Source organism: Stomoxys calcitrans, chromosome 5, assembly GCF_963082655.1.
Source record: "Stomoxys calcitrans chromosome 5, idStoCalc2.1, whole genome shotgun sequence".
NCBI classification, from domain to species: Eukaryota; Metazoa; Arthropoda; class Insecta; order Diptera; family Muscidae; genus Stomoxys; species Stomoxys calcitrans.
This window is the reverse complement of record NC_081556.1, coordinates 136,263,113-136,275,810: the sequence shown is the minus strand read 5'-3', so window position 1 is coordinate 136,275,810 and position 12,698 is coordinate 136,263,113. Positions and strand designations below refer to the sequence as shown.

Genomic DNA, 12,698 nt, shown 5'->3' with positions numbered 1-12,698 from the left:
AATTTTGTCAAAATTTTATTTCTATAGAAAATTTTGTCAAAATTTTATTTCTATAGAAAATTTTGTCAAAATTTTATTGCTATAATAAATGTATCAACATTTTATTTCTGTAAGAATTTTGATTAATTTAAAAAATATTGAAACGATCGACCTAGGATTTCATTAATTTTTAACAACTCTGCTTTTTCATTAAATACCGTTAACAGCATATGTTCTGTTCTGCAGTTGTGCCCTCTCTTGTGAGCATACGTACTCCGCTGCTGCGCTGCTACTGTAAAATATACCGTGAAGAGAGGAAAATGTTCATTCATTCGGTGTTCTAAGCGCAAAGACTTTGGAGGTGGCATCAGAGTGTTTACGGAAAATTTTTTTGTTTTTCAACTATTCAACTAAAATAACATTGACTACGACGTATTGAAATTATAAAATGAAAAATTGTACGGAAAAAATATTCCAATAATGGATATGTGTTTGTTATGCTTGGAATTACGGCACGAAACTGTCGAATGCATTTATGTTGCATCAGAAATATGGCATGTAGAGAATATTGAACAAGTGATAGAACAACATTTTTGGCCAATAGTAAGTGTTGGTGAAAAAAGAGAAAAAAATTTTGAAAAAAAAGTGAAAATTATATACCCACTCGTATGAAGTGAAAAACACACATGTTTGCAATGGCATATTTACATCGTTCGTTTTGTGTTTTTGTTTGTACCACAATATATATTATCGGAAAAACAGTATCGAAATTAGGCCCATTTAAATGAGCGAAATAAAAACCAAAGCGTCTACATGATATGCAGTAAAATTTTCGTTTAATTATTAAACTAAAGATAATGCCCTATTGTATAATAGATTGAACACAATCCATTTCATGAGTCGAACAAGATGATGTAGCTTTGTGTCGATTTTGTCATTCAACTGTGAACATTCGAATGAATTTCTGTTATGAAAATGTAAACAATCTACCCATCTTAGCAAAATGGGAGAGATCTTATCAACTATTTTTCAAAAATGTTTTTCTTTTGGTATTTAATCTTTAAAATATTGTCTAGTTCGGCAGCAGAGCGGGAAAAAATTATTACTCATACAAAAACTATTATTTTAAAAACAAGTAAAAGCTTGCTAAGTTCGGCCGGGCCGAATCTTATATACCCTCCACCATGGATCGCATTTGTCGAGTTCTTTTCCCGGCATCTCTTAGGCAAAAAAAGGATATAAGCAAAGATTTGCTCTGCTATTAGAGCGATATCAAAATATGGTCCGGTTTGGACCACAAATAATATGTTGGAGACCTGTGTAAAATGTCAGCCAATTCGAATAAAAATTGCGCCCTTTGGGGGCTCAAGAAGTACAACAGAGAGATCGATTTATATGGGAGCTGTATCAGGCTATAGACCGATTCAGATCATAATAAACACGTATGTTGATGGTCATGAGAGGATACGTCGTACAAAATTTCAGGCAAATCGGATAGTAATTGCGACCTCTAGAGGCTCAAGAAGTCAAGATCCAAGATCGGTTTATATGGCAGCTATATCAGGCTATGAACCGATTTGAACCTTATTTGACACAGTTGTTGAAGGTACGAATAAAATACGTCGTGCAAAATTTCAGCCAAATCGGATAGGAATTTCGCCCTTTAGAAGCTCAAGAAGTCAAGACCCATGATCGGTTTATATGACAGCTATATCAGGTTAATGACCGATTTGAACCTTATTTGACATAGTTGTTGAAAGTAAGAATAAAATACGTCATGCAAATTTTCAGCCAAATCAGATAGGAATTGCGCCCTCTAGAAGCTCAAGAAGTCAAGTCCCCAGATCTGTTTATATGGCAGCTATATCAGGTTATGAACCGATTTGAGCTATACTTGGCACAGTTGTTGGATATCATAACAAAATACTTCGTGCAAAAATTCTTTCAAATCGGATAAGAATTGCGCACTCTAGAGGCTCAAGAAGTCAAGACCCAAGATCGATTTATATGGCAGCTATATTAGATTATGGACCGATTTGAACCATACTTGGCACAGCTGTTGGATATCATAACAAAATACGTCGTGCAAAATTTCATTCCAATCGGATAAGAATTGCGCACTCTAGAGACTTAAGAAGTCAAGACCCAAGATCGGTTTATATGGTAGCTATATCAGGTTATTGGCCCATTTGAAACATAATTGGCACAGTTATTGGATATCATAACAAAATACTACGTACAAAATTTCAGTCAAATCGGATAAGAATTGCGCCCTCTAGAGGGTCAAGAAGTCAAGACCCCATATCGGTTTATATGACAGCTATATCAGGTAATGGACCGATTTGAATCATACTTGGCACAGTTGTTGGACAAAACACGTCGTGCAAAATTTCATTCCAATCGGATAAGAATTGCGCCGTCTAGAAACTCACAAAGTCAAGACCCAAGATCGGTTTATTTGGCAGCTATTTCAAACATTGACCGATATGGCCCATTTACAATCCGAACCGATATACACTAATAAGAAGTATTTGTGCAAAATTTCAAGCGGCTAGCTTTACTTCTTCGAAAGTTAGCGTGCTTTCGACAGACAGACGGATGGACGGACGGACATGGCTAGATCGACATAAAATGTGACGACGATCAAGAATATACATACTTTATGGGGTCTCAGACGAATATTTCGAGTAGGTACAAACAGAATGACGAAATTAGCATACCCCCATTCTATGGTGAAGGGTATAAAAAAAAACTTAATTGAGGACTATACCAGTGCGATCAATGAATTGTTTATTTTTTAGTTGTGTTTATTTTTATACCCTCCACTATAGGATGGGGGTATACTAATTTCGTCATTCTGTTTGTAACACCTCGAAATATGCGTCTGAGACCCCATAAAGTATATACAATATATTCTTGATAGTCATGTCATTTTAAGTCGACCTAGCCATGTCCGTCCGTCTGTCCTATCGTCTCTCTGTCCAAAGGACGCTTACTTTCAAGCTAGCCGCTTGAAATTTTGCACAAATACTTTTTAATAGTGTAGGTCGGTTGGGATTGTAAATGGGCCAAATCGGGCTATGTTTTGATATAGCTGCCATATAAACCGATCTTGGGTCTTGACTTCTTGAGCCTCTAGAGGGCGCAATTCATGTCCAATTTGACTGAAATTTTGCACGTAGTGTTTTGGTATCACTTACTACAACTGTGTTAAGTATGATTCAAATCGGTTTATAATCTGTTACAGCTGTCATATAAATCGATCTTGGATCTTGACTTCTTGAGCCAAAAGAGCGCGCAGTTCTCATCAGATTTGGCTGAAATTTTGCATGTGGTTTTTTTTTTTTGTTATGACTGTAACTGTACAAAGTATGGCGCAAATCGGTACATAACCTGATATAGCTGCCATATAAACCGATCTGGGATCTTGATTTCTTGAGCCTCTAGTGGGCGCAATTCTCATTCGATTTGCCAGAAATTTTGTACAACGGCTTCTCTCATGACCTTCAACATAATATGTCTAATATGGTCTTAATCGATCAATAGCTTGATACAGCTCCCATTTAAACCTATCTCCCGATTTTGCTGCTTGAGCCCCTACAAGGCGCAATTCTTATCTGAATGAACTGAAATATTACACAATGACTTAGCATAACAGTTCTTATTCAATATTCTTTGTTTGCCTTAAAAGAGATACCGCGCATAGAACTTGACTCGAGAACTTAGCACGCTCTTCCTTGTTTACTTTAATTGTGTGTTCCGTATAGTTTCAAAAACTTTAAACCGATTTTTAGAGATGGGTTTCTACCGGGTAAATATCCAGGCTCAATACCCTAGGGGCTCAATACCCTATATCTGGAGATCGGTCTATATGGCAGCTATATCCAATTATTGGCTGATCTGGACAATATTTAACAAAGAGAGGTGGAGGTTTATCAAAACTCACTGTGCCAAAGTTCATTAAACTCGGATGAAAAATGCTTCGTATATGAACTCAATACTCTATATCGGAAGATCGAGTCGGCCGATTTAAGGTCTTAGGCTTATAAAAGCCACATTTAATGTCCGATTTTGCTGAAATTTGGGATACTGAGTTGCGTTAGGCCACTCGACATTCTTGTCCAATTTGGCCCAGATCGGTTTAGATTTGAATATAGCTGTCATATAGACCGATCTCTCGATTTATGGTCCTGGGCTCATAAAAGCCACATTTATTATACGATTTCGCTGAAATTTGGGACAGTGAGTTTTGTTAGGCCCTTCGACATCAATTTGGCTTAGATCGGTCCAGATTTGGATATAGCTGTCATATAGACCGATCCGCCGATTTAGGCTCTTAGGTCCATAAAAAGCGCATTTATTGTCCGATGTCGTCGAAATTTGGGACAGTGAGTTAAGTTAAGCCCCTTGACATACTTCTGCATTATGGCACAGCTGCTATATAGACCGATCTCTCGGTTAGGTTTTGAGCCCATAAAAGGCGCATTTATTGTCCGAACTCGCCGCAATTTGGGACAGTGAGTTGTTTTAGGCCCTTCGACATCCTTCTTCAATTTCACTCAGATCAATCCAGATTTGGACAATATCTCGATTTAAAGTCTTGGCCCCAAAAAAGGCGCATTTATAATCCGATTTAACTGAAATTTGACACATTGACTCATGTTAGGCTTTTCGACATCCATGTTGTATATGGTTCAGATCGGGTTATTTTTGGATATTGCTACTAAAAAGACCAATATTTTGCTATACACAATTAAACAATGACTTGTTCTTATTAGTATTTGGTCCAACTCGGATCATATTTCGATATAACTGCTATGGGACATAAGGTATGCAATTTTCACCGGATTTTGATGAAATGTGGTTTACATATATACCCGAGGTGGTGGGTATCCAAAGTTCGGCCCGGCCGAACTTAACGTCTTTCTTATTTTTAAAGGAAACTATACATTCCCACTCATGGATATGTTCCGCATGCTGGTTTGTTCTGAAAGAGTTTCACAATTTCTATATACGAATAGAAGAAGCTCATGTTGATTTGACACTTACAATGAACGCAATGAACTCCCCTTTGCATCTACAACCCGAAATGATACCTAATGAAGAAGCGGCTAATAAGAATTTAGCAAAAAGTATCAAAGGATTGGATATTTTTATTAATTTAGAAGATCTCAATAATGTGTTAACAACGCAACAACATTCTGAATCAGAAAATCAATACATAACACTACCAGATAACTTGATGACTCTAAGACCCCTGAATGGATCGCCCAGTGGTGTTGGGCAAACTGAAGAACATCTCCATGGAGGGATACAATCTACCAAAGAAAATAGAAAAAATGAGAATGTGGGTATTCAACAAGCTAATACATTATTGGACAAAAACATTCTACCCAGTAGAGAAGTTGAAGATAGTAATTGCCCAGAAATAAATGAAATCCATAAGGTAACCGCTGAAAACCTATCTGAAATAGTCCAAACCCATTCATGTGAGCCTAATAGAGATATGGAGCTACCTCTTTGTAAAAATGTCATTGAACACAGCACTGTTGATTCTATGAGCTCTGGAGCTAACGATGAAGAGCCCATAATTGATGGAGAAAAACCCAGAAAAAGGCTAAAGGATCCATTGAAGAGACCTCTATTTACCAAAATTCGAAAAATTCCCAGAATAACGATAGCAGCAAAGCAAACTTTAGAAAACGTAGAAGAATCAAAACACAAGAGGTTTAATATTTTGAATACCAACAACAAGGAGGTTGAACGTAAAGCAACCGATTTTACAAATGATTTGGCGTTAAATTCCCCAAACGATAAAGTTCGAAGCAATAATGAAAATAAGCCAATAATGGAGCAAAGTGTTACAACAAAACATTGTAAGGATACATCCACAGAAGGCAATCAGTCACATGAAACTCCCTTACCAAAATCTTCAGAACCAAATAAATTGGATACCCCTAAGGTATCAGTATGCTACAATACACGTTCCAAAACTAAAAACAATGAAACAAAAACAGAATTTCCAAAGGATCTTGAAATGCCTGTAGATGATACTCTGCAATATCGAGCAGACTCGAATTCCGATAACCCAAGCGACCCCGAAATTTTATCTGCTTTGGATAAGTGCAAAGTGCGTTTGAGCACCCATGAATATGACGATTTTTTGGCAAAAAATTTTAAAATTATTTGCGATCTATGCCACGAGGAGGTGAAAACCTTCAGTGAACTTCGCAAACATTTCAAGGCTATGCATAAAAAGCAAGCCTATGTCCTATGCTGCAATAAGAAATTTATGCGCCGCAGCCCATTGGTGGAACACATTCGATGGCATTGTCAGCCCAGTGAGTTTACGTGTAAATATTGCGACAAGGTTATGTCAAATCGACGTACCTTAGACCTACACCAACGTCATGTACATGAAAAGAAATTTGCCAAGCATACCTGCGATATATGTGGCAGATCTTTTGCCTCGAGCAACGTTCTAAAGAATCATAAAATGATACATCTATCGGAGGAGGAGAGAAAATATCGCTGTGATAACTGTGGAAAAAAGTAAGTGAAAAGAAATTTTGATACCATATAGGCAAGGGTAGGTAGATAGATCCCTACCCTAGATTTCGACTGAGGCTATCGTAATGTCACATATTTTACTGATACATATCAAGTGTATTTGAATAGAATCCCAATCCCGGACCGGTCTCCATCTTGGAGCCCGCCCAACGGTATCACCTTTGGGCTAACTCTTCATTTTAACCGAAAATCCTCCTGCAAGAATAGATGGCGCATAGTGGTTAGCCTTACTCTGCATTCCTTCTCTAGAATAATTTCGAATAAAGGACTAGGGCCAGGTATTTGACACTGCAGATTGACCCCGATCAGGGACGGGAATCTAAATTCCAGAAATTATGCCCGAGTGACCTCAGGCCCATTGTGTAGAATATAAAAAGAAGACGGACAAACACAAATAGGGATACAGATACACTAACCATGCCTCACTAAACCAGTCATCGTACAAGTCGTCCACTCTAAAGAAGGTAGCACAAAGGGGGGCCCATTGATACGGTAGCACGTTTTGCACCAATCGGCGTTCCATTCCTGGCCATCTCGTTTCCCACCACCCTTTGATCGGCCGGGACCCTGCAGTACCTGACAACCTATCCTATTGTTCGAAGAAGCTCTTTGCATCTTTTAACTAGTCTCATAGGGAACGACGTAAGAGCCTTCAACACCGCCTGACTTTATACATGACAATTCGATTCGGCCCGTAGCTTCCGCATCGACATAGTCCCCAGTGAAACCCCAGAAAACCTTCCCCTGAAAGATGCTGCACCCGTCTATAAGGCTATATGATTCCTGATTCCAAGAAATTCATTCAAGACTCCTGCGCCAGTGCCCCTATCCAATTTATACCTATCCGTGTATACAAAAGTTCCCTTAAAGGGCGAGACGAAACCTCTTTCTTGGATTCGTCCCCAATCCATTCCCATATCGACAGTCAAAAACCTCACTTATGAATGGCAGAAATTTGTTTTGGACTAATAGCACGATATCGTCCGTATATACAATTAATGAGACGTAAATGTGCGAGAACACATCTCGTTCCGGTATAAACCTTCTGACCTTACTATCTCTTAAGTTGAAGTTGATAATACTGCTGCATATTTGGGCAAATTGCAAATTTTGCCCATGAACATTCCACTAAGGAACAGGGGCAAATCTCTCACATATCAATGAGTGCAGTCCGATTCAAGATTAAGCTCAATGACAAGGGGTCTCCTTTTTATAGCCAAGTCCGAACGGCGTGCCATAGTGCGAAACCTCTTTGGAGAGAAGTTTTACATGGCATAGTACCTCACAAATGTTGCCAGCATTAGGAAGAGAAAACCACCGCTGAAAATGTTTTCTAATGGTCTCGCCAGGATTCGAACCCAGGCGTTCAGCGTCATAGGCGGACATGCTAACCTTTGCACTAAGTTGGAAGTGGTAATAATCGATCCTAACTCAAGGTTGTTAAAAGCTCCCTTGATTACTGATAGAGGCTTGAAGTCTCGCCTGGTTCGGTCATGCTAAGGAGATTTCATCAGGTCCGACCGATTGAAACGTTTGGCAAGGCGTAACCCCTGCACACGGCGCAGATTTTGTAGACGTTACTTTCGCCAAAATTCTACTGGCTGTATAATGCCAATTCATTAGTAATCCCACTATCTCTGGGCGATCTTAGACATCTAGACGTGCTAGGGTACTTAAAATCAAGTTTGGCAAGCTAGATGCCTCACAAGTGGCCTGTGTCTCTTTTTGCCCCATTAAAAACCTACTCTCCATCTTAAGCCGAATAATATCTGTCGAAATTTTTTATATAAAAATCAATCTATGTCTAAAGTGCTATCAGATTTTATGTATTTGTCATATGACTTATCACTTTGTGTTACCATTAGGCTTTGTATGTTATAACGGCTAAACCGCTTGCCATTTTAACAGATGGGTTAAAATGGTTTTGTCCGTAAATTGGGTTCCTCAATTTGTCGATGTCTAAAGGGCGCAGACCCTCCCCCTTTAAGTGAATTTTGTTTGAACTCTTATAGTAATCTGCAAACACCTTCCAAACAGGAGGGACACCAACCATGGCAATATGCATGACATGTTTACCAGGTATTGTACCGCAATTATACCGTTCAACGAGTTTTGATTGTGTGTGTGCATTATAGTTACCCTGCAGAACTTTGAACCGATCCCAAACTAGTGATTTCACCGGTTTTCAGTGACCAGTGGCTGGTACCCTGACTATCCATATTACCTAGGGACAAATAATTTGGAATTGGTCATTTCACTTATTTAAAAAAACGGTCATTTCACCGGTCTGAAAAATCGGTAATTTATTCGGTTTGAAAAGCCCACCATTTCAACGGTTTGAAAAAACCAGTTAAAACCAAAGTATAACCACTTAGAGCATATTATTTGCATTTAGAAAATTATTTACATTTAGCAAATATTTGCGCACTAACCTGCTTGTACATATGTCATTTTCGTTTGAAATTTCAACTCAATCAGAGTTGCACTAATCACTAATTTTGACAGATAGTGCACCCAATATTTTGGTGTTGGGCAACTACCACTAACTGTAAATGAATATATCTTGGCATGGCCGCCTACGTCGCTAAACGGCTGGGTTCGAAACCTGGGTTTACAGCGGCGGTTATCTCCTCCTAATGCTGGCGACATTTGTGGGGTACTATGTCATGTAAAAACTTATTCCCAAAAGTGTCGTATTGCGGCATGCCGTTCGGACTCGGCTATAAAAAGAAGACTCATTGAGCTTAGACTTGAATCGGACAGCACTCATTGACATGTGAGAAGTTTGCCCTGCTCCTTCATGAGAAAATATACAATTTATTGCAATATAGGGCTCAAATAAAAGGTGTTAGCAATTTAAAGAAGCTGCAGCGAACCCAGGTCCAGTCTAGCTATTTTTCATTAAAAATTGAGTTTCTCGAAATTTGTATCAAAATTAAATTTTTGAAGTTTTTTAGTCTTTACATTTATTTAACAATTTTTTTTTTTCAGATATGGTTCCGAAACTCTTCTCCATAATCATGTTCGAGCAGTGCACTTGGCTAAGTATATTAAAGTCTGTGATATATGTGGCAGAAAAATTCGTAGTCGCGATGTTTTCGAGCGACACATGTTGACCCACAAAGGTTTGACTTTAAGCACTTATAGCTGTGATATATGCGGTTATAGGGTGACGGGTAAAAGTGCCCTGAGGCGGCATAAAATGTCCAAACATCCTTTAGGAGGCGTAGTAGAATACAAATGCCATTTATGTCCGAAAATAATGAATAGTTTGATGACGCTGCGTAGGCATGTGCGATATAAACATGAAACCGGTCGAAATTTTAAATGTACTATGTGCCGTAAAGATTTCAAAAGACGTTCCTCATTAAGGGTAAATACTATTTTAACAATTTTCTTCCAAAATATCTTTTGAGTAAAAAACTGAGAATAATAGTTTTTATTTTCTTTGCAGGAGCACATGGCTACTCATACAAAAGATCCCCTTTATAAATGCCCTTATTGTCCCTTGAAATTTAACTCAAATGCCAATATGCACAAACATCGCAAAAAAGATCATCCATTGGAATGGCTAGAGGATCGTCGGGCAAAATATTCGGGCAAGGTGCCACCAGATCACATACATCCATGTACTTTGCCATTGGAATTGCAACCAACCATTGACGACAATGAGCAGCTTCCTACATAGTACATGCACATTGAAGAATGTGTTAATAAATTATTCGCTGTGGTGGATTCTTTAGAATCAATACGATGTTTATTTATAGAATCTTTTCTTAAAAGAAAAGTGGTGTTCTTCGAGTGTACTCAATGGTGTGAGATATCACATATGCTAAACAATAATAAATACATACCAGCTAAGTATAAGAAAACATAACTGCAACATATGTATTCAAGATTTCTAATAGCTTGTCTTTAGATCCAACAAACAGTGTAGAATAGTTTGAAGGCCTTCAATTAAAAGCAAGTAGAGGGTTTACCCCAACTATTCTCAAGTGCACTGTCACACATAAGTATTGGCACAACCATCAATTTTTAACATGACCGCTATTTTTCAGCCCCATCTCTCCCAGTCTATTCAAAAAACAAATATTTTTCCGAAAGAACCCATGGTAATACTTAACTAATGCAGAAATTTTTTTTCCAAAATTTTATTTAACAAAAGAATAACAGGATTTCATCGCACAAAAGAATTGGCACATTAACATGTTCTGCTATATTTTTTCCGAATTTTTGCCAGTTGGCAACTCTTTTTGCAAAAATATTGTTTCCTAGAATTGTCTACCGTGTTGCTTTGTTGGTTGAAATTCATCGCACAAAAGAATTGGCACATTAACATGTTCTGCTATATTTTTTCCGAATTTTTGCCAGTTGGCAACTCTTTTTGCAAAAATATTGTTTCCTAGAATTGTCTACCGTGTTGCTTTGTTGGTTGAAATTGGTTCCTCAAATTATCTACCGTGTTATTTTACCGTTAATCTAAGTTTTTTGTTAAAAGAATTAAATTAAATGCAGAAAATCACTTTGCATTTAGAATTCGTCTGAAGCGGACGCTTCGGGATTCGATGCTTAGTCATCGTTATACACAGTACAGTTATAACTGTACATTGGTTTTAATTCAGTATTTTTAATACACGTGTTTTAATTTACAGTTGGTGGGGACACCAACTTCGGAAGTACAACCTGGCATATAGAGTCGTACTCTGCCATTTCGATTAAAGTCCAAAAAAAAAAAAAAAAAATGCAGAAAATACAAAAAATGGCATTTTAACATGACCGCTATTTTTCAGCCCCATCTCTCCCAGTCTATTCAAAAAACAAATATTTTTCCGAAAGAACCCATGGTAATACTTAACTAATGCAGAAATTTTTTTTCCAAAATTTTATTTAACAAAAGAATAACAGGATTTCATCGCACAAAAGAATTGGCACATTAACATGTTCTGCTATATTTTTTCCGAATTTTTGCCAGTTGGCAACTCTTTTTGCAAAAATATTGTTTCCTAGAATTGTCTACCGTGTTGCTTTGTTGGTTGAAATTCATCGCACAAAAGAATTGGCACATTAACATGTTCTGCTATATTTTTTCCGAATTTTTGCCAGTTGGCAACTCTTTTTGCAAAAATATTGTTTCCTAGAATTGTCTACCGTGTTGCTTTGTTGGTTGAAATTGGTTCCTCAAATTATCTACCGTGTTATTTTACCGTTAATCTAAGTTTTTTGTTAAAAGAATTAAATTAAATGCAGAAAATCACTTTGCATTTAGAATTCGTCTGAAGCGGACGCTTCGGGATTCGATGCTTAGTCATCGTTATACACAGTACAGTTATAACTGTACATTGGTTTTAATTCAGTATTTTTAATACACGTGTTTTAATTTACAGTTGGTGGGGACACCAACTTCGGAAGTACAACCTGGCATATAGAGTCGTACTCTGCCATTTCGATTAAAGTCCAAAAAAAAAAAAAAAAAATGCAGAAAATACAAAAAATGGCCCCAAAACAAAAAGAAACGACTGTATCTGAGCGAAAAATTATAATGCACCTTCACAGGCAAGGAAAATCATTTGCTGAGATCGGTCAAATGATGGAGAGAAGTCGTTTCACAATTCGAAGCATCATCAAAAGTTTCGAAAGAGAATCAAATTTACAAAACGCAAAACGCTCTGGGCGTCTCCGAGTTTTAAGTGACTGGGAGCGTCAAAAGATAGTGCGAGAAATTCAAAAAGATCCCAAAAAACATCAACACAATTAACAGTTGTAGTTCAAGAGGAGACTGGAAAGAAAATTCATCCCATGACGATCAGAAGAGTGCTCCATGAGGCCGATTACAGTCCCCGAGTTGCTAGACGTAAGCCGCTTATTTCCTTAAAAAAGCAGAAGAAGCGCCTAGCCTACGCAAGAGAATATGTGAGCCGACAGAACAGCTTCTGGGACCAAGTGCAATTCTCGGATGAGAGTCAGTACAAATTTTTCCGCTCTATTGTATGAAGAAAGCCCAATATGAAATATGAAAAAAAGTCTTGCACCTAGAGTCAAACACGGTGGAGGAGGAGTTATGGTATGGGGTTGCATGTCGTCTGCGGGGGTCGGTGAGCTGGTCTTCACAGATGGTATTATGGAAAAAACAGTATATTTAAATATTTTAA

General features: G+C 37.8%; 1 protein-coding gene across 1 annotated transcript; it reads left to right on the top strand.

The window, feature by feature from the left end:
• The first annotated feature begins 300 nt into the window (after nucleotides 1-300).
• LOC106092384 (transcription factor grauzone) lies at nucleotides 301-10,426 on the top strand. The gene is made up of 4 exons (XM_013259229.2): nucleotides 301-582; nucleotides 4,919-6,531; nucleotides 9,541-9,922; nucleotides 10,004-10,426. Exons 1-4 carry the CDS (start codon nucleotides 460-462, stop codon nucleotides 10,235-10,237), a joined length of 2,352 nt encoding a protein of 783 aa, XP_013114683.2. The 5' UTR covers nucleotides 301-459; the 3' UTR covers nucleotides 10,238-10,426.
• Nucleotides 10,427-12,698: the final 2,272 nt, after the last annotated feature.

Coding starts and splice junctions, on each gene's coding strand:
- LOC106092384 (XM_013259229.2), top strand. CDS start 460: ATGGATATGTGTTTGTTATGCTTGGAATTACGGCACGAAACTGTCGAA. Junction 583..4,918: donor AACAACATTTTTGGCCAATA/GTAAGTGTTGGT, acceptor TTATTTTTAAAG/GAAACTATACATTCCCACTC. Junction 9,923..10,003: donor AAAGACGTTCCTCATTAAGG/GTAAATACTATT, acceptor TTTTCTTTGCAG/GAGCACATGGCTACTCATAC.